The 22,670-nt window shown below is 51.5% G+C and overlaps 1 protein-coding gene and 1 long non-coding RNA gene across 2 annotated transcripts; one reads left to right on the top strand and one right to left on the bottom strand.

The window, feature by feature from the left end:
* Positions 1-285: 285 nt before the first annotated feature.
* On the top strand, positions 286-13,004 carry UNC5CL (unc-5 family C-terminal like). Its single transcript, XM_058306682.1, has 9 exons — positions 286-798; positions 4,690-5,121; positions 5,648-5,948; positions 7,157-7,419; positions 8,051-8,152; positions 8,358-8,425; positions 9,260-9,360; positions 9,507-9,620; positions 11,366-13,004. The coding sequence occupies exons 2-9, from the start codon at positions 4,737-4,739 to the stop codon at positions 11,574-11,576; spliced, it is 1,545 nt and encodes a 514-aa protein (XP_058162665.1). The 5' UTR covers positions 286-798; positions 4,690-4,736; the 3' UTR covers positions 11,577-13,004.
* Positions 1,739-2,795, bottom strand: LOC131280374 (uncharacterized). Its single transcript, XR_009187870.1, has 2 exons — positions 2,632-2,795; positions 1,739-1,815 (listed from the first exon to the last, which is right to left on the bottom strand). It is a non-coding gene; the product is annotated as an uncharacterized lncRNA (long non-coding RNA).
* Positions 13,005-22,670: the final 9,666 nt, after the last annotated feature.

The following is a 22,670-nucleotide window of genomic DNA, read 5'->3' as shown; positions in this document are numbered from 1 at the left end:
TGTGTTCAGCAAGTTTTTATGGAGCCCTTCCTATGTCTCAGGCTGTGCCAGGAGCTGGGAATACAAACGGCTGGAAAAGATAATCCCTCTCCACAGGGGGCTTCCGGCCCACTGGTGCTGTTTCCTGTGCAGAATCTGTAAGGACCCCGCTGGCAAACAGCGCCAAAGTTCAGGTCTCCCCTGCCAATCCTGTGGAGATTGGAAAGAGCACTGGGAAGGCAGCAGAGACAGCCCAGCCCAGGGTTGCCAGCCCTCAACCTTCTCAGCGCCTCCTCCGTCTCTCTGATATTGGGGGCGTCTTAGAGATGCGGAATCTCAGGCCCCGCCCCAGACATATGGCATCGGAACCTGCATTTTAACAAGATCCGGAGGCGTGCACCTTCCAGTTTGGGAAGCTCTGGTTCAGTTCCCCGCCCCCGTCCCTTTAGCAGCGTGTGGCTGACTGTTCACAGGCCAGCAGGGGGCGCTGTGGGAAGAGGCTCCAAGGTGCCGCACCTGCACGCAGGCAGTCTCCCTCCCTCTCCCCTCCCTCCCAGGCGGGGACTTCTAGGATCCCCAGCAACTCCTCCACCTCTGCTGGACTGTACCAACAGGCAGGTCAGGCTCCTCTCCCCGCCTTGAAGGCGGCGGGCAGGCGGGACCCTGCTGGGAAGCGCCAGGCCCCTCCTGCCCGATGCCCCGCCCACCTCCACCTTGTCGGCTGCTCTGGTGACTGGGTCTGGCTGGCTTCTTTCTCCCAGAGAAGGAACTACTGTTCCTGGACAAGCCACCAGCCTGTGGGAGCCCGCAGACGGGGAGGTGAGCGCCTTGCTGGCACGGCTGGTGGGGGTTTGGGCATTGTGATGGGGTCACTTGGGGCTCAGGCGAGGAGCCAGGTCAGCTCTGCCCGGCTGGCCAGGGTGGGGACCCTCTGCTGGGGAAGAGGAAGCAAGCAAGAGTGGCGGGAGGGCCCCTCCGGGCAGGTGTGAGGACCAGGAGATGCTTCCAGGCACCGTGGAAATGCATACTATGCTAATGAATCCTGTCCAGGGCTTGCTTTTGGAATCATCCATCCTGGTGTGTCCTGCAATAACCAGAGGCCTATCAGGTTTTGGGTAGACATGGTGAGAACCAGAGAGGTGGGGGAACGGTGGAGTGTTTCCTCCGAGGGTGTGAGCAGGGCTTTGCAGCAGGAGTCTGGATCTTGGTGCTGGCCGAGGCAACTGCTGAAGGACAGGCGATGGCAGCCTTCGAAAGGGTCCTCATCGGGAGGCACCTGCTGCACAGGGTGAGCTGGGGTCTGGGGCAAGGTGAAGTGGAGGAGTGGGCGACGAGGAGTCCAGGCACGGGGTGGGAAGCTCCAGTTCATGCTTAGCTGGCTGCAGGAGTGGGGACTCCACACAGCAAAGTCCGGGGGCAAAGGGGAGACCCAGTGCTGAGAACCTGCATCCCCAGGGCGGAGCTAAGGGAGGAGTCCGCCAGCGCCAAGCCGGGGAGCTCAATGGGCTCCCTGTGAGAGGCCCAGGGTGCCTGGGGAGCAGTAGATGCCAAGGGCTCTGGTTGGGAAGCTGAGCAAGGGGTCTCCACTGAGCCACCCAATGGGATAGACAGTATTTGGACTCTGGTCTTTGGAGGCCCCAGGGAGGGAGTTGCTATAGAAATGGAGTTGGCCCCCTCCTTTCCTCCACTGCAGGTGGCCGGTCTTTTGTCCCTGGTGCCTTGTGGAGCAAGGCGTCACTCACTATGGAACTGAAAAGGCACCTTTCCTTCCTTATCTTTATTTTTGTTTCTTTTCTCCCCGAACTTTGTTTCCTCTAGAGGTGGAAAGGAAGAAACCTGGGGAAACAATAGGGGTGGGGCAAGAAAGGGAGTATTTCAGGAAGTCCTCATCATCCCTGCTCATCTTTCACTTCCGCCCTCAGTGATGGCTTCATAGCCCCCCCATCCATCCTCCTGGAGGGAAGAAAACTCATCTTCCTTGTCTGTGAAATGGAGATAAAAATCACACCTGGCTGGTGAGGCCACTCTGAGGACCAGATGAGATAAGTCACGTAGAGTGCTTTAGAGTGTGTTTGACACAGTAAAGCTCTGCAAACGTTAGCTCTTATTACAGTTCTAATTACTATTATTATTAATGTGGAAGAACCAAAGGGAACAGATGGGACATAGGGGAAGCCTGCTGCTCCAACCCCAATTACCAACAGATTCGGGGCTCTGCCAACTCCCCTGATTCATCTGTGTACCCCCCAAGAGGTGCAGCCCCAAGCCGGCTGGCTTACTATCAGCAGGGCTGCATTTTAAGACAAAGGGGACGATGACAAACCTCCCCTTCCTGTCTACATTTTCAGTGAGGATGCAGGCGAAACAGGTCCTGCCTCGGCCTCCAAGCCTGAGGATGCTGAGGAGTTCTGCCCCTGTCTGGGGGGATCTAGGAAGAGGCTTGGTCTCCAGGGGGTGGGGATGGAGAGAAGAAGGGGTGGAGTGCGGCTGGGGATAAGGGAGGAGCTGGAGGCTTGGGGCAAAGCCTCAGCTCCAGGTGGACTGCGTGAGCCATGGATGGATGCAAGCTTTTCCAGTGCTGACCCTGGTGGGTCGACCAGAGGGGGCCCAGGAGGACTTTGAGGGAAGAACTTGTACTTCACAGAGTCTCACCCTCGGATAACCAGTAGGCTGTCATCAACACCTATGGGTTGGATGAATTCCATTCCCTCAGAAGCTTCTCGAGAGTCAAATAAGATGTCATCTTCCCACAGTGCCTGGCACACAGCCAGTACTCAGAAAAAAACAGTGGTAGAGGGCAGCATACAAGCAAGTGTTGGTCTGAATGAGGTGGCAGTGGAGACAGATTTCAGAGAGGGGCGAGACAGTCAAGGATGGGATGAGGCAGGCAGAGCTGCATTTATTAACCCAATAATGGCAATTATTATCCCATGCAAGGTGAGGCAGGTGGGGAGGGTGGAGAGAGCAGGTGAGGGGCAAAGCAGGAGACCGCAGAAGCAAAAGCCAGAGGTTAGAGCAAAGGAGAGGCGAGGAGGCCAGCCTAGTCAGAGTGTAAGGGTGTTGTAAATTGACCGGGCGAAGGCGATTCAGGAAGAGCTGGCATCTGGGAGGGGAGGCTGCCGGGGAGCTGAGGTGGCCTCCACTGGGGAGCCAGGTGAGCTTGCCTTGCTCCAGCTGCACTGTAGGCCTCCGCCTTCGTCGTTTTTTTCTTTTTTTGCTTCCACTTTTAACTTTGGTTACTCTTGTATTTCTCGTATCCCTGTGAGCTGCCTTCAGACCTTTCTGACACAAGGAGGATATAAATAAACAAACATATCTGGACAGTGATTTGTCATCTACAACTGCTTTTCACACAATCTCAGGCAATCCTCACAATCACCCTGCGAGGTCATATATTTTGTTTTCACTTTTAAGAGCTTTTAAAAAGAATTGCTGTTGAGTGAAAAACAAGCCAGACAGAAAAGGACAAATACTGTATGATTCTGTTACTATGAACCAAATATATTGTGTAACATATGATATGATTTTTAAAAAATTTATATGTATCCAGTACATTTAATTGAGAAATGTATGCTTTTATTCAACTGTGTTCTCTTTTTCTTTTTTAAATTATTGTTTATATTTTCAATTATTAAATGTACAAAATAAAGTGAAAAAAAGAATTGCAAAATTAATACAAAATACGTACTTGGTGTGAAATGAAGAATACAGGAAAAAGAGTTTAAGAAGATGGGAAGTCCCGTTCTCTCCATCTCTCTTCTCTTTATTAGTAACCAGTGTAGAATAGTTTGTGACCTTCTGGGTCTTTCCTATCCTAGGAGTAATTACCTGCCACATGTGGCTGCTGAGCACTTGAAATGCACTAAGTCCTAGTCGAGATGGACTGTCCATGTATAATATGCATGGATTTAGAAAGCAGTATGGAAAAAGAGAATGTAAATTATTTCATGAAAAATCTTACATTGATTACATGTTGAGATATTAATTTGGCTATATTAGGTGAAAAAAAAAAAAGGTTATTAAAATATTTTCTCCTTTTGTTTTTCTTAGGAGGCACCAGGGAGTGAACCTGGGACCTCGTGTATGGGAAGCAGGAGCTCCACCGACTGAGCTCCACCTGCCCCCCTCTGTTAGGTTTTTGATGGAGTTACTGGAAAAGGTTAAATTATAGATGTGTCTTGCATTATATTTTTATTGGGCAGCATTACCCCATACCTTTCTCTATGCATTTACGTTTACATATGCACATCTGTAACTATGTAGATGTACTTATGGACAGTCGTGTGTTTTTATATTAACGAGATCACAGCATGTTTATTTCTCTGTGACTTACTTTTTCCACTTAAGATTTTTCCATGTTAGCACGTGTAGATTAAGGTAGATATTTTGACAGATGAGGAAACTGAGGAACATTAGGCACCCAGCCACACTGGCCAAACTGGCATTTGAACTCACACCCTCTAACTCCAAACCCGAGCTCTTTCTACCTCAGAGGAATTTAACTTGGTCTTGGGAACCCATGGTAGGCTCTCGAGTAGGAGAGAAATAGGTGAAAATCTGTTAAAGAAACTTGAGCCGCCTGGGTTGCGCAGGGTGCTTGGGAATGAAGACAGCTTGTGCCCTCGCTGCAGCTCCCAGGAAGCCAACCTTTGCCCCCCACTCTTTAGCCTGGCACTGACTGCTTCCTTCTCTCCTGGCCCCTGGTCTTAGTTGGCACAGGGGTGTAGGGGAGCCGGTGACATCGGGGGACCAGGTGGATGCACCCCCAGGAGAGTTCCCTCCACCTCGCCCAGTTCCTACTGCTGGTGGGGGTCCCAATGGCAAGCGTCCTCCTTCTGGCCCAGTGCCTTCGATGGCGCTGTCCTCGCTGGATGCTGGGGATCTGCTGGAAGCCTGATGGCCAAGAGGAGCCAGTTGTTCTGCCCACCCCTCTACCGGAAAGTGAACCCCCGAGGCAGTGTGCCCCAGCCACCGTGTCCGAGATGGCGGCCTTCTACCAGGAGCTGCACACACCCACCCAAGGCCAAACTGTCACCCGGCAGTTGATGCACAAACTGTTGGTGTTCTCGGCTCGAGAGGTGGATCACCGTGGTGGCTGCCTGATGCTCCAGGATACGGGCATCTCCCTGCTCATCCCGCCAGGTAATGGCTCCTGGCCCTCTTCACGATGGAGTGCTCCACCTTTAGAGCCAGCAGCATACAGTTGTTCAGATTGTGCACTGTGCAAGGGCACCACACCTAAGGGAGCACTGTTCTAGATGTCCTCATAATTTTGAAAGTTGTTTACATTTTTATTATAACTTTATTCTCCAAAGATGGACAAATCACATATCTTTTATGACAATTTTCTGGTAGATGGAAGTAAAGTGGCTTGTTGTAGCAGAATCAGTATAACAGGTGTCTAATAAATAGAAGCAAGTGTCGGAAGGAAGAGCGCTTTTTGCAGATTCACATAATAGGCTAACAGTAGCCCTGGGAGGAACCCGGCTGCCTTGATTATACACAGGTCAGCGCAGAGTCATCTTGCCCACTCATCATCTTGCCTCCCTGTGTCCCCTGCAGGGCACCCTCTCTCCTGGGCTCCCCCACCCCCACCTCCCTTCCCACCTCGGCCTCTTTCTCTGGGGAGGTGCCCTGCCAGCCCCATCGCAGCTCTCCGTCTCCGCAGGCGCTGTGGCTGTGGGCCGCCAGGAGCGGGTGTCGCTGATCCTGGTGTGGGACCTGTCGGACGCCCCGCTGCTGTCCCGAGCCCAGGGCCTGGTGAGCCCCGTGGTGGCATGTGGCCCCCACGGGGCCTCGTTCCTGAAGCCCTGCACCCTCACGTTCAAACACTGCGCCGAGCAGCCCAGCTACGCCTGCACCTACAGCAGCAACACCGCCCTGCTCGACGCCAAGGTCTGGAGACCCCTGGGGCGGCCCGGGGCCCACACCTCCCGGGACGAGTGTCGCATCCTCCTCTCCCACTTCAGGTAGGCCCGTGCCCACTGGCCTGCCTTCCTGCCCCCATCCCTCCTGGGCTGGCTTTCTGTCTCCCTTCTCTGCTGGCCTGGCTCATTCTCTCTCTTTTTTTTTTTCTTTTAAAATATTTATGTATTTATTTATTTCTCTCCCCTTCCTCCCCACCCCGGTTGTCTGTTCTCTGTGTCTATTTGCTGCATCTTCTTTGTCTGCTTCTGTTGATGTCAGCGGCACGGGAATCTGTGTTTCTTTTAGTTGTGTCATCTTGTGTGTCAGCAATCCGTGTGCGCGGCGCCATTCCTGGGCAGGCTGCACTTTCTTTTGCGCTGGGCAGCTCTCCTTACGGGGCGCACTCCTTGTGCGTGGGGCTCCCCTATGCGGGGGACACCCCTGCGTCCTTGTGCGTGGGGCTCCCCTATGCGGGGGACACCCCTGCGTGGCAGGGCACTCCTTGCGTGCATCAGCACTGCGCATGGGCCAGCTCCACACGGGTCAGGGAGGCCCGGGGTTTGAACCGCGGACCTCCCATGTGGTAGACGGACGCCCTAACCACTGGGCCAAGTCCGCTGGCTCTTCATTCTCATCTCAGTATGGAACCTCTCCTTTATCTAGCTAAGATGGTCTGGAAACCAGTAGCCCCCTGTAGGTGCTTTGTCCCTCTACCAAGTGTCTGCGGCAGCTTGGCTCGTTGCAACCCTGTGCAGCTCTGTGCAGCCCACCGCTCTCTGCCTGCCTAGCAGTGTCTGACTCAAGACCATCCGTCTGTCTAGAAGGGACCTGTCCCATCCCTACCCCATCACTCTAAAATTGTCTGTCGCTGTCCGATGCTTCTGTTTAGGACTGTCCCCAAACCGTCCAGGGCAGTCTGCTCCCTCCAGTTCCATCTCCTGTGTGTCCACCTTCACCTCCTCCTCTTGCTAGGATCTTAGACCCTCCCGTTGTCCTTGCCACCCACTGATGAGTGCAGGGCCCTGCGCGCGACCCCATTCCCAAGCACGGGCCCCTGAGGGCATCTCCCCCCACTTCTCTGCCCCAGAGAACTCTCTATTTCCCCTCCCAGCTTGGTGGCAGGCACAGTAGTGACACCTCCTCCGCCCCCCGTTGCCCTCCACCAGCGCCTCCTCCCTCCTGGGCGGCGCTCCTTTTCTTGGAGGCCGCAGCGCGGTGGGAGCAGGTGATGGGTGCGCTTGCGCCGCAGCGGTCCCGTCTCCCTCCGCAGTCTCTACACCTGCGTGCTGGAGGCGCCTGCCGGGCGGACGGCCCGCAAATGGCTGCAGCTGGCGGTCTTCTGCTCGCCCCTGGCGCCGGGGCAGTCCCACCTGCAGCTGCGCGTCTACTTTCTCAACAACACGCCCTGCGCGCTGCAGTGGGCCGTGACCAACGAGCAGCCCCACGGCGGCCGTCTGCGCGGGCCCTGCCAGCTCTTCGACTTCACCGGCGCCCGAGGGGACCAGTGCCTGAAGCTCAAGTACATCTCCGAGGGTGAGGGAGGCAGGGGGCTGGGGAAAAGGGCGAGGGGTGCTGGACCTGCCCCCAACCCCCGCCCCCAGGTGGAAATCTAGGAACCTCAAGTTACTTTCAGCGACTTGGCGGGGGTGGGGGGGAGGATGGGGGGCGGCAGCTCCAAGGAGGTTTCTGCTGCAGCCCCCGGGAGCGCCCTCTTTGCTTCCTCTGCAGCTGCCCCCTGTGGACGGACAGGGTGGTGCCAGGTGGGAGGTAGGGAGAAGGGGGGAAGGTGCTGCCCTTGTTTTCTCACCTGCATGGAGCTGGCGTTGGGGGCAGGCCCCCTTTCCTTTCTGGCCTGGGCTGCAGAGCTGCCGAGGGCTCCAACGCAGGCTGTGTGGTGGTGTATGGGGCATACCTGCATGGCTGCTGCGGTTGACGGTGGGGCGGGGGAGCTGTGTGTGGACAGTGTGTGTGGTGAAGGAAGACCACTCCTGGGGCTCCCTGCCCAGGCTCTGGGGACTCCCGCCCTCTTGAGACCCTCTTGCTTTTGTTCCCTCCTCAGTCCCTTCCCACGGCACCTGACCAGGTGCCTGCTGCAGAGTCGGCCCTCCCAAGGGCCTGGGGAAGGACCACTCTCCCAGGCCCTCCCTCTCTGCCTCCTCTGCAGGTTGGGAGAATGTGGACGATAGCAGTTGCCAGCTGGTTCCGCATCTCCACATCTGGCATGGAAAGTGCCCGTTCCGCTCCTTCTGCTTCCGGAGAAAAGCAGGTAGCGTAGGAGCTCCATGTGCACCTCCTGCCCTTCCTCTCCCCCACCTGGAGAGGGGAACCCCGGAGCTCTGCAGCTCCTCACACAGACCTTCTCTTGAACTTGAGGCACCACAAGAGATCTTTGCAGAGAGAAAGACCAAGTGTTCCATCCCAGCTTTCACTTCTGCTCTCCCATTTGCTACTTATTCTCCTTCTCTTTGTAGCCAATGAGAGTGAGGACTGCTCGGCACTGACCAATGAGATCATTGTCACCATGCACACCTTCCAGGATGTGAGTAGGAGCTGAGAGGCAGATGAAGGGCAGGGTCTAGGGGAGTCTTGGGCAAAGTGGATGAGGGGACTAGTGCCTGGCGAGTGTGGTCCCAAGCATGTCACCAAGCAGGTGAAGACAGCATTTCCATAGAGTGGCCGGACCTGCTCTTTGAAGGGCTGGGACCATCTGACTTCCAAGTTATTCTTCTCTTGTCTACCAGTGGATCAGTCCAGCAGGAGATGAAGGAACTGAACCCTAGATGAACCCGTTCTCCCAACCCAGGGGGACTGGGGCTTCAGAAAGAAGTAGTTCCTTTTTAGGCTGACTCTGAGAGGTGATGCTGTGCATCTTCAGTGCTGGGAATGACTAGGAAGTGGGTCTTGAGTAGAACGAATGAGAGTTAGGTTCCCCCTTTCCCCACCAAGGGAAGGAATGCAGAAATCATGGTTGAACAGTCTTTGGGGAACAATGAGTGGCCATCTTAGTGGAGAGTAGGTAGACTGAGCCCCCCACGTTATCCCTTGGGGTAATGGGGGGCGGGGATCCAGGGAAAGGAGGAGTTGTGTCTGAATTCAGTGTCATGACCCCACCCAGGACTTCTCCTGGTGTCTTAGGTTGCACCCTGTTTGGTCTTCATGTCTCAGCTCTCAAAGAACTTAGTGGACAAACTTATGGCTGAAGGGGGGATTCTGGGTTCAGGAAAGCAGAGGGCAGAAGAAATGGGTGGCACGGGGCTGCCTTCCCTGGTAAGATGGCACTGGGGGACAGGCTAAGGTAGAGACAAGAAGTGGAGGTAGGCTCTCCAGTGTCTTCTGATCCCTAAGTGTGTTGCCTGCCCCTGTGTTGGCTCAGGGCTTGGAGACCAAGTACATGGAAATCCTCAGGTTCCAGGCATCAGAGGAGGAATCCTGGGCAGTGCCACCCCCAGCCCCCCAGCCGGCCCCATGCAATAGGTAAGGTGGGGCTGCTAGCTGGAGGATGTTTGGGATTCCTGCCCCAGTGCTCCACAGAACGGAGTGCAGTGTCTGAGGGAGGAGAGAAACTAGACTGGGTCTCTTTGATCCTCTCCTGCAAGAGCCCTGTGTTCCCTCTGCCTCAGGCTGCCACCAGAGCTCTTTGAGCAGCTGCAGATGTTGTTGGAGCCAAACAGTATCACAGGCAATGACTGGCGCAGACTGGCCTCCCACCTGGGGCTCTGCGGCATGAAAATCCGGTAAGTAAAGGGGTGACATCTGCAGGTGGTAGAGGAGGGTGGGCAATGGTAGGGGGTCCTCAGGACATCTCGGAGACTGAATCACCAAGAAGTGACTTAGAAGACAGAAAAGGGTTGCCCTCCTCACCCTACTTTCCATAAAAGAGCAGCTCTCTTTATTTATCCCAGTATCTTCAGTACCTAAAATGATGCCTGGCACATAGTAGATGCTCAATAAATATTTAAAAAATGAATCAATTAACATGCAAGTCATTGGGCACATATTGAGTGTTTGACATGCTGTGCCCTGAGGGGCTGAATAAGATAAGTGCATAAAGCATGTAGCACATGCTAATTGCTCAAAAATGTTAGTAATTATGGGGGCAGTGCAATGTCTTCGGCCTGCCTGGGAAAGGCAGACAAGACTCACAAATCAGTGGAAGAAAAGTTCTGAGCTAAGCCCCAGCACCTGGACTATGAGTGCAGCAAACAGGGAAGACTTCACCGAGGAGATGGGACTAGAGCTGGAGCCTGAAGGCAGAGTGGAATTTAAAATCATCCATAGAGCAGGCATTGATCAAGCACCTATTATGTTCTGGAAACTGCTAGGCCCTGGGATCCAAGATGAATGAGACAAGATCCTTGCCCCTGGGAGCTCATAGTCTAGTGAGGGATACAGAGAGATTGAAAAATAAAGGCAAGCATTCCTTGGCCATATTATATGTATCCAGTTTTGCATAGCAAGTCGAGAATGAACAGACACCCAGAGGAGCTGAAATAAGAATAATAAGGAATGCTGGGGGCAATGACGGGAAGTCTGAACCACGAGCTAGGGAATCCGGATCCGCCACTTTGGCCTGGGAGGTGGGCGTTTGGCCTTCAGGAAGGAGGTGGTGGGAGAGGGGAGATCAGCCATTCTGGGGAGGGGGCGAGCAGCAGAGGTGTTGTGAGTATGCTGTGTGGGTAGGGGGCAGGCCTAGGGAAGTTTCAGGATGGGAGGCTGAGAGGTGTGGTCAGAAAAGTAGGGCAAGGTTGGGTGGAGATGAAGTCGGGATGTGGGCTTGGCCAGTAGAGGAGAGAGAGTCTGGAAGATTTTGGAGCAGGGGAGGGTCAGGACAGATCTGGGTTTTAGAACAGTTACTTCCTCGGCGGTGGGCAGGGTGGTGTGGCCTGGGAGGAAGGAGGCCAGTGAGGAGGCTGCAGTGAGGCCCAGGGGCCGTGCTTGGTTGGGGTGGGGGGAGAAGCATGGCAGAACGTGGGAGCTGGAGGGGACCTAACAGGCCATGTCTTCCAACCCCCCGCTTTTAAGAAGCGGTGACTGAGGCCAGGCAGGAGCAGGACTCGGCCCAGCACCTTAGCCTTTGAGCCAGCACAATCTCTGGGTTCAAAGTCCTGGGCCCTCCCATCCTGCTGTGGGGCAGGCAGCCAGGGGCCCGGCCTAGACAGTCTAGGGAAGGCCGCCGAGCGGTGCCCGCGGAGGGGGAGGAGCTCCCCCCCCCACCCTCCGCGAGCTCCCCCCACCTCCGCCCTCCCCCCACCTCCCCCCTCTCCCCCCCACCTCCGCGAGCTCCCCCCACCTCCGCCCTCCCCCCACCTCCCCCCATCCCCCCCTCTCCCCCCACCTCCGCGAGCTCCCCCCACCTCCCCCCTCTCCCCCCCACCTCCGCGAGCTCCCCCCACCTCCCCCTCCCCCCCCCACCTACCCCCTCTCCCCCCACCTCCGCGAGCTCCCCCCACCTCCACCCTCTCCCCCACCTCCCGGCCAGGTTCCTGTCCTGCCAGCGCAGCCCGGCGGCCGCCATCCTGGAGCTGTTCGAGGAGCAGAACGGCAGCCTGCAGGAGCTGCACTACCTCATGACCGTCATGGAGCGGCTGGACTGCGCCTCTGCCATCCAGAGCTACCTGAGCAGCAGCCCGAGCCTCGCCCTCCGCGGCGCCCGGGACAACCAGGGCCTGGAGCTGGATGAGAAGCTCTGAGCCCCCAGAGGGGGCGGGGGCAGGGCGGGAGACCGTCTGTAGCGCTGTAGCAGGGGAGAGCCCTGGGCCCTAGGGTGTCCCCCCGCATTGAAGAGGGGCACAGCAACTGTTACTGGCCGTGCCCACCAACCTCGACCAGTGCCCAGGCCACCCGTGAGGCCCGAGCGCTATTGCCTCCCTGCGTTCGTCCCGCCCTCCTGGCCGGCAAACTCTGTCCACATGGCATTTCCCTTCCTGGCCGGCAGGGGGTGCAGGAGCCCAGGAGATGGCGCAGCCACAGCGTACTAGACCTACGGGATTGTCAGCAGGGTGGTTGCCCTGAGGGCACTCGTAAGGGACTTGTCAGCCCACAAGTATTCATTGCACACTTCAGCACCTGTCTTCCCAGCACTGGGCTGAGCATCCCCAGGGGCTGCTATTTTATATAGATATATGAGATAGGGGCGGGAGCCTTGGCAAGTGCACAGTCCTCTTGGGGAGCCAAGATGTGGGCATGCGATGACCCATGTGTGCTTCAGGATCGAGAAGGCTGGAGCAGTGAGGATGTTGGGGAGAGAGGATTTGGACATGCAAGGAGTGGTTCAGAGATTTTCAGCTACTGGAAGGCTTTTCTGTAGGAGCTGAGAGTGAGCAGGGAGCGTTGGAGGCATCGAGGAGACCAGCCCGGGGGGCGTGAGGTGGGGGCAGGCAGAGTTCAAGGCCAGATCTAGAGGTGGGCACACACCTGACCGCCAGCTCTGTCTCCTTTGCTGCCTCATCCTCCTGCTTATGCCTTGCCTTCCTCTCATTCTGCCGTTCTTGCTACAACCAGACATTAACGCTGGAAAGGAATGTCAGGATGACCATTCCTGCCCCGCCTTTTAATTTTTTTTTCATCTGTTTCAAATTGGGAGAGCCCTCAGTCTCTCTGACTTTGTCTTTCCGTTGCTGTCTCCTTGAGGTCTCTCCCTGCGTCTCTGTTGTGTGCCTTTGCATCTTTTTGTCTCTACCTAGTTGCTCTTCTGTGATGGGTCTTTGTGTGTTTCTCTTCCTTTCACTAAATTCCTCAGTCATCCTCCTTAGGCAAGTGTCTGTGAGCCAAAGTCGTGTACCAAAGGCCCTTGGAGCAGGCTGGGCTAACGTGGGAGTGGGTGGGTGTGGATATTTTCCCATGAACCAAAATCCAGTTTAGGATCAGGAAATAAAGGATAGGGATTAAACAACACCCCATTCAGTCAACGAATATTTATTCAGCACCTCCTCTGCCTGGAAAAGAGATGAATAGTCTGGATCCTGAAAGGAGAACAAAGGGATTTGACTCAATTCTGTTGTTTGCAAACAGGTGTTTTAATTTGTTCAAGGGCAGGAAAACAATCTCTCTGACAACACTAACACTTTGTTTCTGTATTTAATTTTAAAATATTAAAGCTTTTCCTATGATGAGCAATATTATATGGTAAAATATGAAAATTGCCTTTCTTTGTTACTATTTTGCTCAGATTGGTAAATTTTGATGGGGGTATGAATAGTTTCATCGACAAAATTGTACCTGTGAGGCCTAATTGGAAAGGAATATTTCGTATTTTTAGTATGAAAATTTTGTAGGTCAAGTATAGAAATCAGGGGGTTTGCTTTCCTTTCTGTTAGAAGGAAGCCTTCAGAGTCCTTCTCTGCAGCCCCCCTCCCCATCCTTTCCCATCCTTCTCGCCACCCTTCTTGATTCCACCAGAGGCTGCCAGGCTACTTCTGGCAGGTGCTTTGGACGGTTGCCCCTTGTATTAGCCAAAGGGGTGCTAATGTAAAGTATGAGAATTCTGTTGGCTTTTATAAAGGGTGTTTATTTGGGGTAAGAGCTTACAGTTACAAGGTGCTCAAGGTTGCTTTCTCATCAAAGTCAGTTCCCACCTGTTGAAGCAAGATGGTCGCTGACGTCTGCCTCTCTCTCCTTCCTGGCTTGCTCTTCCTCGGGACGCTCCATGGCGCAGCTTCTTCCTGACCTCGGCTGTAGGCTGGCACAGGGCTTGGCTCTTCTTTCTCAGCTGCAAATTGTCAGGCAATGGCTCCTTTCTCTCCGGGGTCCCACTATCAAAAATGATAGCGCTCTCTTTCTCCCCACACATCTTCCTGAGTGAGCGTCCTTTTATATTGGCTCACCAAGGGGGAGGGGACCCAATCTGAGCCACGCCTTACTGACCAAGCCCAATCAGAAGCCCTAAATTGATTTTATCAAGTAAGCTTAATCAGAGGCCCCTCACTGGATTTAATGCAGTCAAAGGGTATCATGCCCAGAGGAATAGTTTACACCATAACCTTTCTCTTTTTGGGACTCATAATCTCAAACTGCCACACCCCTCTCCATGGTTCAGGATCCCACTGCTAAAAGCATCTTCCTCCCCCATAGTCCCACCCCAGTTTTCCCATTTACCCCCGTGGTCTCTTCCTTGTTCTCCAAGCCAGTCAAAGGCACCTTTATTTTGTGTTCCCATCAGCTCCGGCACAAATCATTTTAAGAGCTTCAGGCCTTCTGGAGTTGTAAAGGGAAGCCTCCGAGGCTCTGGTGTTGGCACAGATGCGTTCTGCCCCCCACCCCAGTTCCTCAGAATGGACTCTCAGGGACCAGGAAGGAACGCTTGGAAATCTTGGGGTCGGTGGCCAGCTGAGGGATTCCTGTGGTGGGCTGGCGGGTTCTTAAGTCAACCCTGATGCACGTGTGTTTATTGATACCACGAAGAGGGGGTGTGCCTCAATGGGCGCCGGGGGACCCCACACCGAGCCTTGGCTCTTGCCCTTACTGAGACGACTCACATATCTCTGGACATCAGTCTTTGTGTATTGCCTTTATTTATTTATTTTTAAATCTTAAATTATTTTTTGTACTGCTTTCATATAGAGCAATTGGTGCCTCATCTCCAGCCCTTTCTCCTGATAGGTGTTGCCTGCTGGGTCCCTAAAAATACCAAATTTGTAACTTCTTCTATGCAACTCATGGAGGCCCACGTGTGAACGTCATCCTGTCAGCTTTAACAGAGTCTGGGACAGGAATGAGGTCTGTAGTGTCACAGGCTCCGGTGCTTAGTGGCAGGCAGTGCCCTCACCACCCCTCTTGGTTGTTAATCGACATTCACTCTAACGTCCAACAGGAATGTCATGCAGGCCACAGATCTAATTTAAGATTTTCTAGTAGATGCATTAAAAAATGCAAAAAGACATAGGTGAAATAAATTTTGATAGTACATTTTATTTAACCTAACAGATCCAAAATAACCATTTCAACATATAATCAATATAAACATTAATCATGGTCTATTTTACATTGTTTTTTGCATGCTAAATCTTTGAAACTTGGTGTGTATTTTACAATTATAACACATCTCAATTTGGATTCTGAATTTTCATCAGAAATGCTAGACCTGTATTTAACTTTCAAAAAGTTACCACTGGAAAAGAAGATTTGTATACACAAGTTAGACACATTAAAAGCTTTCCAAAAACCAAATTGAGTATCAGTTTCTAAATTTAAATGAATTGAAATAAAATGAAATAAAAACTTAGATCCTCAGATGCAGTAGTCCCATTCTGAGTGGTAAGTGGCTATTGGCTACTGTAATGGGCAGCACAGGGAAACTATGGATTCAGCTTGGTATGCTTTATGGTGTACTCGACCATTCATTTATTCATTCACCAAATATTTGCTCGATACCTACTCTGTGCAAAGCCCTGCCCAAAGTGTTGGTGATAAAAATTCAAAAAAGGAGCGGAGGTGGCTCAAGCGGCTGAGCACCCACTTCCCACATGGGAGGTCCCGGGTTTGGTCCTTGGTGCCTCTTAAAAACGAAAACACAAACAACAGGCAAACAAATGAAAAAACTAACTCAGGGGAGCTGATGTGGCTCAGTGGTTGAGCACCGGTTTCCCATATATGAGGTCCTGGTACCACACGCACACACACATGACTACAATGAAGAGGAGAATTCTTGTTCTTCAGGAGTTCCTGGGATGATGGGAATACAGACTGACAGGCACTTGCCTTCCACCCTTCTGCCCACCTGACTCAAGAAGGGAGTGGCGATGAGGTCTGGGCAGGCGCTCTCTGCTGCAGGAATGGCTCATGCTGCAGGCCGGGGCAGAGGCAGTGGATTCGGGCAGAGGCAGTGGATTCAGGCAGGTGCCTACCAGGGGGCTTCATGGTTGCTGACAACAGAATCCATGGTTGAGGAAGAGAGGGAATTTATTAAAGGATGCTGAAGGATAAACAAACCTTTGGGTGGCTGGGAAAATAGATTTGAGGTGGTTTCCAGGAAGGATGCCCTAAGCTGCGCTGTGGAGCCAGTGCAAGGAGGAAGCCGGTCCTGCTGTGGTTGCTGCTACTGAGTACTACGCAGCAGGAACTCCTGCCGCCACCACTGTTGCCACTTCCGAGCAGGGAACCAGACCTCGTCAGCGCCTCTGGGAACTAATGCTGCCACGCGTGCAGCCAAAGTGGAAGCTCCATGCACTGTCTGCTTCTTCGTGCCTCTCACTTCTGAATCAAATTCCATGTGGCAGCATCTGCTTGGCAAAGTCCAGATCACGTGCCTGGACTCAAGCTGTGGAGGAGTCTGGGAACTTGAATTCTGAGTTCAGTACTGGGGAGATGGGGACTCATTACATGCAAATGTCCCCAAATCTAGGAAAGTTTCTCCAAGGTTGATAGACAGCCACAACCTTGACAGATGTGTGGTTAATGCCGTGTCCCAGGCAGCAAACTCTCCACGAGAAGAGATCACCGACCTGCAGAAGCCTCTCAGTAAAGCATGACTGGACACATCCCTCAGGCGACTCTCATGCCAGTGTACCAAAATGCGATCCTATAATCCAGGATCAGACCTTGACAAGTTCACGAGTATGTGACAAAAGCTTGCCAACAGTGGTGAATTGCTCTACTCGATGCCACTCCGGCCCCATGTGTCTTCCTGTACTGCAAAACTGAAAACACATTTCTCAGACTCCTTGGCAGATGAGGATCTGAACATGGTTAAGTTTCATCAGTGAGCTAGATTCACACAAGACTTTGGGGATTTGAATAGGACATAAGGCTGGTACTTATTTTGAGGAGCTGCAGTGGTGCAGGAGCTAAAACTGTAGTGGCAGCTTCCTGATGGGGCACCTTCCTGGGCGGTCCAGCTCTGTTGTGTGGTTTGGGGAGGCGATACTGGAAATTTAGCATAAAGGTCTATTTTTTCAGCCCTTCCAAAAATGTATAGAAATATCTAGTCTCCATAATATATCCTTTTATGCTTAAACTAGCTAAAGGGCGTCTGCATATTGTACAACTAATAACCCTATCCAATGTGCCAATAGCTCTTTCTCTGGAAAGACTGTCCTTTTTTCTGTGATCCTGCCCTTCCTACTTTGCTGGTATCAAAAGGTCTATTATCTTTTGAAAGGATAGTGAGAGAGATTATAGTTTTATTAAAATGTCCTTACTTGGAAAATTGGAAAGGTAATAATCCCATGTTGATTTTCCTACCCTCAAATTAAAACACAAAACAAAACAAAATGATTGCCTGGGAAATACAAAAACCCGGGAATACTCTTTTATGACATCTTTCAGCTTTGTTCATCCTTTTAGAGCCTTGCACAGGTATGTTTATTCATCCTCCCAGCTGAATATTTGACTATTTACTATAATATTCGATTACTTACTATGTGCTTGGGATCATGGTGGTCATTCATTTCATATCTTTAGGTAATCTTTCTCCTGCTAGCTTTTTCCCAGCCTATATTAGTTTCTCGTTGGTAGAGATTTTATAGCTCCTGGCCACTAAGAAGCTAATGACAGTACTTTCTGGTTAGTGTCACAATATCATGAAAACATTAGCCCAAGGATAAGAATATGTTTCATATTAGCTATCAAACTTCAGGTGGAAATAGATTTGTTTTTCAAACAAACTCGGAAAGAAACAATCATAAAATTAAGAATATCATGTGAAAAATGCTGAAATGGGTGAGGATAGGATTGTAGAATAGTTTCTGAGTAGGGCAGACAGTGGAGAAGGCGGTGAGTAAGGCTGTAACACCTGACCCATGGACGAGCCAGTTGCCCCACTGCTCGGAATCCCAGAAAAACCTAAGGAGAGTACAACAGAGAAGGGGACCCAGGGACATCAGTCACCTTGGAGACCAACAGGAGACCTCCATGTGTTACTTGTGCCCACTGTATACCCACCCAACGTGCTTCCCCAAAGTTGAGCTTCTTGTGCTCTGGCTGGAGAGGACATCTGTGGCAAGATGGCAGAAGAGAACTGCTTTCAGGACACATGCCCCTCATCACAGCCTAGACCCTTGGGAAGCTTCAATTTCTGGAAACCCTCCTCCTCTGTGTGCCTGTGACCATCCCATCCTGGGCCAAGCGGGGAGATATGACTCAGGTACACTCTTCCTTGGGAGCAGATTGGAGGCCCCTTGACCTCAGACTCTGTATAGTACCCTTAATGAACTCTTTAACTTTTTGGATTTCATCACCACAGAATGTGGGTTGCATTCCCTTGAAGCCAAGTTCTGGATACCTGGCAAGGTGGGACCAGTGAGGACTGTGGATCCTCACGACTTGAACTTAAAAACCTCTGTGGCTTTCCATATGGACCTGGGCAAGTTACTTAACCTCTCTGAGGCTCTGTCTCCTTGTCTGGATGATGGGGACAATACCACCCCCCTTGAAAGACTGTTGTAAGGATAAGGAGGTGATGAATGCAAAGAGCTCAGCCCACTACCTGCACGTGGGCTGGTCCAATAAGATTTGGGATCTTTCTCTTTGTAACACCATGAAGTGACCTCTGGGCTGGATATTTATTGATTTGGCTGCAGAACATCCTGTGCTCCTCTCCAGTTGCAACCTGATTTCCTTTCAGGAATCATCTTTCCCCACTGGGAGTATTCTTCAAGGAAGATAGTACCAAAGGAGCAGATCCTTTGTCTTCTCTCAGGGTCTTGGACAGAATCTATATTCCTTTCCCCCCAGATACTGAATTCTGAGAGAATAGATTGGGGATGTATGGAATGGTTAGTGGCACTCCAGAGTCATGGAAATATTTCTACCTGGCTGTAGCAGTTTGATATTATTTATGAATTCTGAAAAATATATTTGATTATGTTTGTAAACTGGTGTGTTCCTCTGGGTGTGATACCCTTTGATTGTATTAGATTCAGCTGAGATGCTTTTGATTAAATTATGTTAAGATTAGGGCTTTAATTCGACCAGGTCATTAAGGCTACTCAGTTTGACTCCCTGCCCCCTTTGTGGGCTATATTAATGGGCATTCACTCAAGGGGGACACAGCAGTAGATACACAGAATAAGATACACATGTGAAGAGAGAGCTCCACAGACATGGAAGAGGAGAGGACTTTGATCCTGTGGCCCCAGGAAGAGAGATGAGCCATTTGCCTGATAGTTTACAGCTGACCTTGTGACAAGAACAGAGCAGAGAGACGAGCCCTATGCCAGCCTGCAGCCGAGATTGGAAGAAGCTGAAACAACGGAGATTTAAGAGGGACAAGGAAGGCTGAGCCCTCACAGACGTCACCTGCTATCTTGCTTCAACATGTGGCAATAGAGTTTGGTGAGGAAGTAACCTTGAGTTGGACTCTTTAGGGTCTTGTAACTGAAAGTCTTCACCCCAAATAAACAAATAAATACCCTTTATAAAAGCCAGCATATTTCTAGTACTTTGCCTCAGCACCCCTTTGGCTGACTAATACACTGGCTCTACCTCCTTCTGAACCAGGGCTGGTGTTCTGCTGCTCACGTTGCCAAGGGGCCCTAATTTTGGGCTCCCAGCCTTCCCTTGGGCTTGGTGAGCCACATCGCCCTCACTCCCTGAAAATTCCCTTTTGTTTTTCATTTGCCAGAATTGGTTTCTCTTACTTGGAACCTCGAGCCCTGATGAATCACCCCTTAGCTCTATATTATTTCATGGTCTCTGTATTAATTATCTATTATTGTTTAAAAAATCACCCCAAAACTTGGTGAATTTAAAGAACAACAATCATTTATTGTCTATCGTGATTTCTGTGGGTCAGAAATTCAGGAGCGGCTTTTGCCACAGGCTCTTCTGAGGTTGCAGTCAGCTAAAGGTTTGGCTGGGGTGGGAGGATCCCCTTCCAAGGAGGTTCATTCATCTGGCTTAGCCCTTGAGGCTGGTCCATTGGCAGGGGTGTGGGGCGGCATCGCCATGTCTCTCCTTGTGGGGCTCTCTAGCCATGAGGGCTGGCTTCTCCCAGGAACTGGCAATGCCTAAGACATAGCCTCAGGAACCACACACCATCCCTTCCACTGGATTTTACTGGCTATCCATGCCAGCCCTGACTCAGTTTAGGAGGGGACTACACAAGGGCATCTTCAGGAGATGTGTATCATTGGGGACCATCTTGGAGACTGACTCTTATGGGCTCCCAGACAACTACATACCTTTCTTCATTTTTTAATTGCTGCAATATGGAGAGTAAAAAAAACCCAAAACCAAGCAAGACCTTCATGGAGGTAGGTGAGTGGAGAGCGTTCCTGGGGAGTTCAGTACAAGCATTGTCTCTCCTTTCATTTGTCTTGTTAGCGTGTTCCTTAGAGTATAAGATGGATGGAGGCATTAGAGGGCCTTTGCTGACCTTCTTTCTTCCTCCGCCTCACCTTCTATGCTCCCAAATAACTCAATAAAGTCGCAAGATTGCTCTGAGTTCAGGTTTCTCTCCAGGGAAGAGGCAATTTGTGTGAATGGGGTGGGCTGGGGAACTGGAGCCAATGCGCCAGGGTTGAGACTCTGCAGTGATGCCAGCACCTTCTGGGTCCCAGAAGCTGTGGTGGTGTTGATAAGATTGCTGGTGCCTCTGGAGGCTTGGAGGACACTCTGCAGGACTTAGATCCATGGCAATTTTAAAATCCTCTTTTTGATGATGGGATTCTGAGTGATAAGTGTCCTTGGTCGGGGCTGCATTGTTGATTCCTAGATGTTCTGACGAGGTGGTTGGGGTAAAAACCACTGTGGATTCTTGGGCTTGGTTGGAACTGTCCTCTGCAAGGCGGGCCAACAGTATCCTTCCTCTAAAGTAGTTTTCCAGAAGAGTAGGCTTATTTAGATGTTGGTCATTTTTTTTGACTGTTTTGGTCTTTAGCTGCAAAAAGTAGGATCATTGCAGCAGAACCTGGAGGCAATGTTGCCTTAACGTATTGCACAAGGATTTGCGAGTTCACAGTGCACCTTGGCAATCATTACTCAGTGGATCCTCATGACAGCCCTGTAGGACAGCAGACCTGGATGCAGTGGCTCCATTTCACAAACAAGGAGACTGAGGTGTAAGGCCAGCGAGGGGTAGTCAGGCATGGTGGTTAAGGGCACAGTGTCAGGAATCAGACAGACCTGGGTTTCAAGCCTGAATCTGCCATCTACTCCCTGGTGACCTTAAGTCAGCCCTCAGGTCTTCATCTGTAAAACGGGGCTCACAGTAGTGCCATAATCATATTGCCAGGCTTCGAGGTTGTAGGGTTAGATGATATATTGTATATCAAGCACTTAGCATAGTACCTGGCATTTAATAAGCACTCAGCCAAAGTGAGCTGTTTAATGAATGTTGGCTCAGACTAGGATGGATTATGTATTTTAGGAATTAGCACAATGGGTTGGTTTGTTCTCATTGGCAGACACACTCACTGGTGCTGGGAAACCAGAAGGACGATCAACTCTCCACCTTCTCTTCTAATGCTCTTCCCGGGGTCCCTCCTTTACTAGTGTTTGCTCTTCCTTCCCCTTATTCCTCAGTTATCTTTTATACTGTGGCAATATTTGAAGAATGCGGGGTTGTAAAATTTTATAGGGTCTTGAATAGCACCTAGTTTACTGCAGGCCTTCCGGAAACTGTGTTCAGTAAGTACTTATTAACTCAATCAAATCAAGTCAGCCATGTGGATCAATTACTGGCTTGCCCAGCTGGCTGAGCAACATGTAGGTGTGCTTGTGACACACACACGTGCACATGCACACACGCAAACTCCTGCCACACCCCGTGAGGTTCACCTTCGGAAATCTGTTCATTCTAAACCCAGATCTTGGAGGAGACCACCAGTCACTTCCCCACAGGGTAACTTTGGTGGTGGACTCTGCAAGTTCCCCCGACCAAAAAGAACCCCTCACAGCTTACTAGGCCATACCATATCCGTTATCTCCTTGGATCCTCTCCTGCAAAGAATGGAGAGCAGAGAGGTTCAGTTATTTTCCTAAGTGAAGGTCCTGGACTCAAATCTAAACCTCCCTTTACTAAAGGCTGGACTAAGATGCCTCACCAAAAGATCTGCCAAAATCCCTGCCCCCCGTTAGAGCTATGTTCTGGGTTGTCTTTCATCTCCCTTAGATTCCTGTTAAAACTCACAAGTATCTGAAATGGGTCCGGCTCTATGTCATTGGCCAGAATTAGCTTATGTGCCCAGATAGCCATTACCTACTGCAAGCATTTACCCATATTGAGAAGCCGTGGGTGTAACTATGCGGGAAGGTGGCAAAGGCTAAAGACTGTCCACCAGAACGGATTTTCCCTTCCTTTCCCTATAAAAGAATTATATTGGGCACACACTCCTTACCTCTCTGCACTTAGGCAAGGCCGTGTGACTAAGTTCTCACCAGCAGAACATGAGTGCTGCGATGCAGGAGACGTCCAGGCGCAGCACCTTCGAGTGGTCGGCATGCCTCCTGCATGCTTCCTTTCTCCTTCCCACCAGCGGCAAACAAACGTGGCAGTGACCCAGCTTCCACCATGAGGATGAGGGCCACATCCTGGGGGAGAGGCAGAGACACACGATAAAGGGGACCCGGGTCACCGAATAGCTGCCTGAAACAGAGCCACCCGCCGATCAAGAAGGTAATCTCTCTGATGTGACGTGAGAGAGAAGTAAACTCTAACTCCTTTAAGCCACGGGGTGGTTTTTGGGTCTCTTTGTTACAGCAGCCTACCTGTCTGCCAGAATTAGATGTGTTTACCCACAGGAAGAGCTTGGCACTGGGTCTGGCAAATGGTAAGTGCTTGGTAAATGTCAGCTCTTCCCGCTGAACGTCTGCATGGAGAAGCCAGGAGCAGCTTCCACAAGCACTCT

This window comes from Dasypus novemcinctus, chromosome 11 (assembly GCF_030445035.2).
Source record: "Dasypus novemcinctus isolate mDasNov1 chromosome 11, mDasNov1.1.hap2, whole genome shotgun sequence".
In the NCBI taxonomy this organism is placed as follows: domain Eukaryota; kingdom Metazoa; phylum Chordata; class Mammalia; order Cingulata; family Dasypodidae; genus Dasypus; species Dasypus novemcinctus.
The sequence above is the reverse complement of the archived record's forward strand: the minus strand, read 5'-3'. Positions and strand labels throughout refer to the sequence as shown.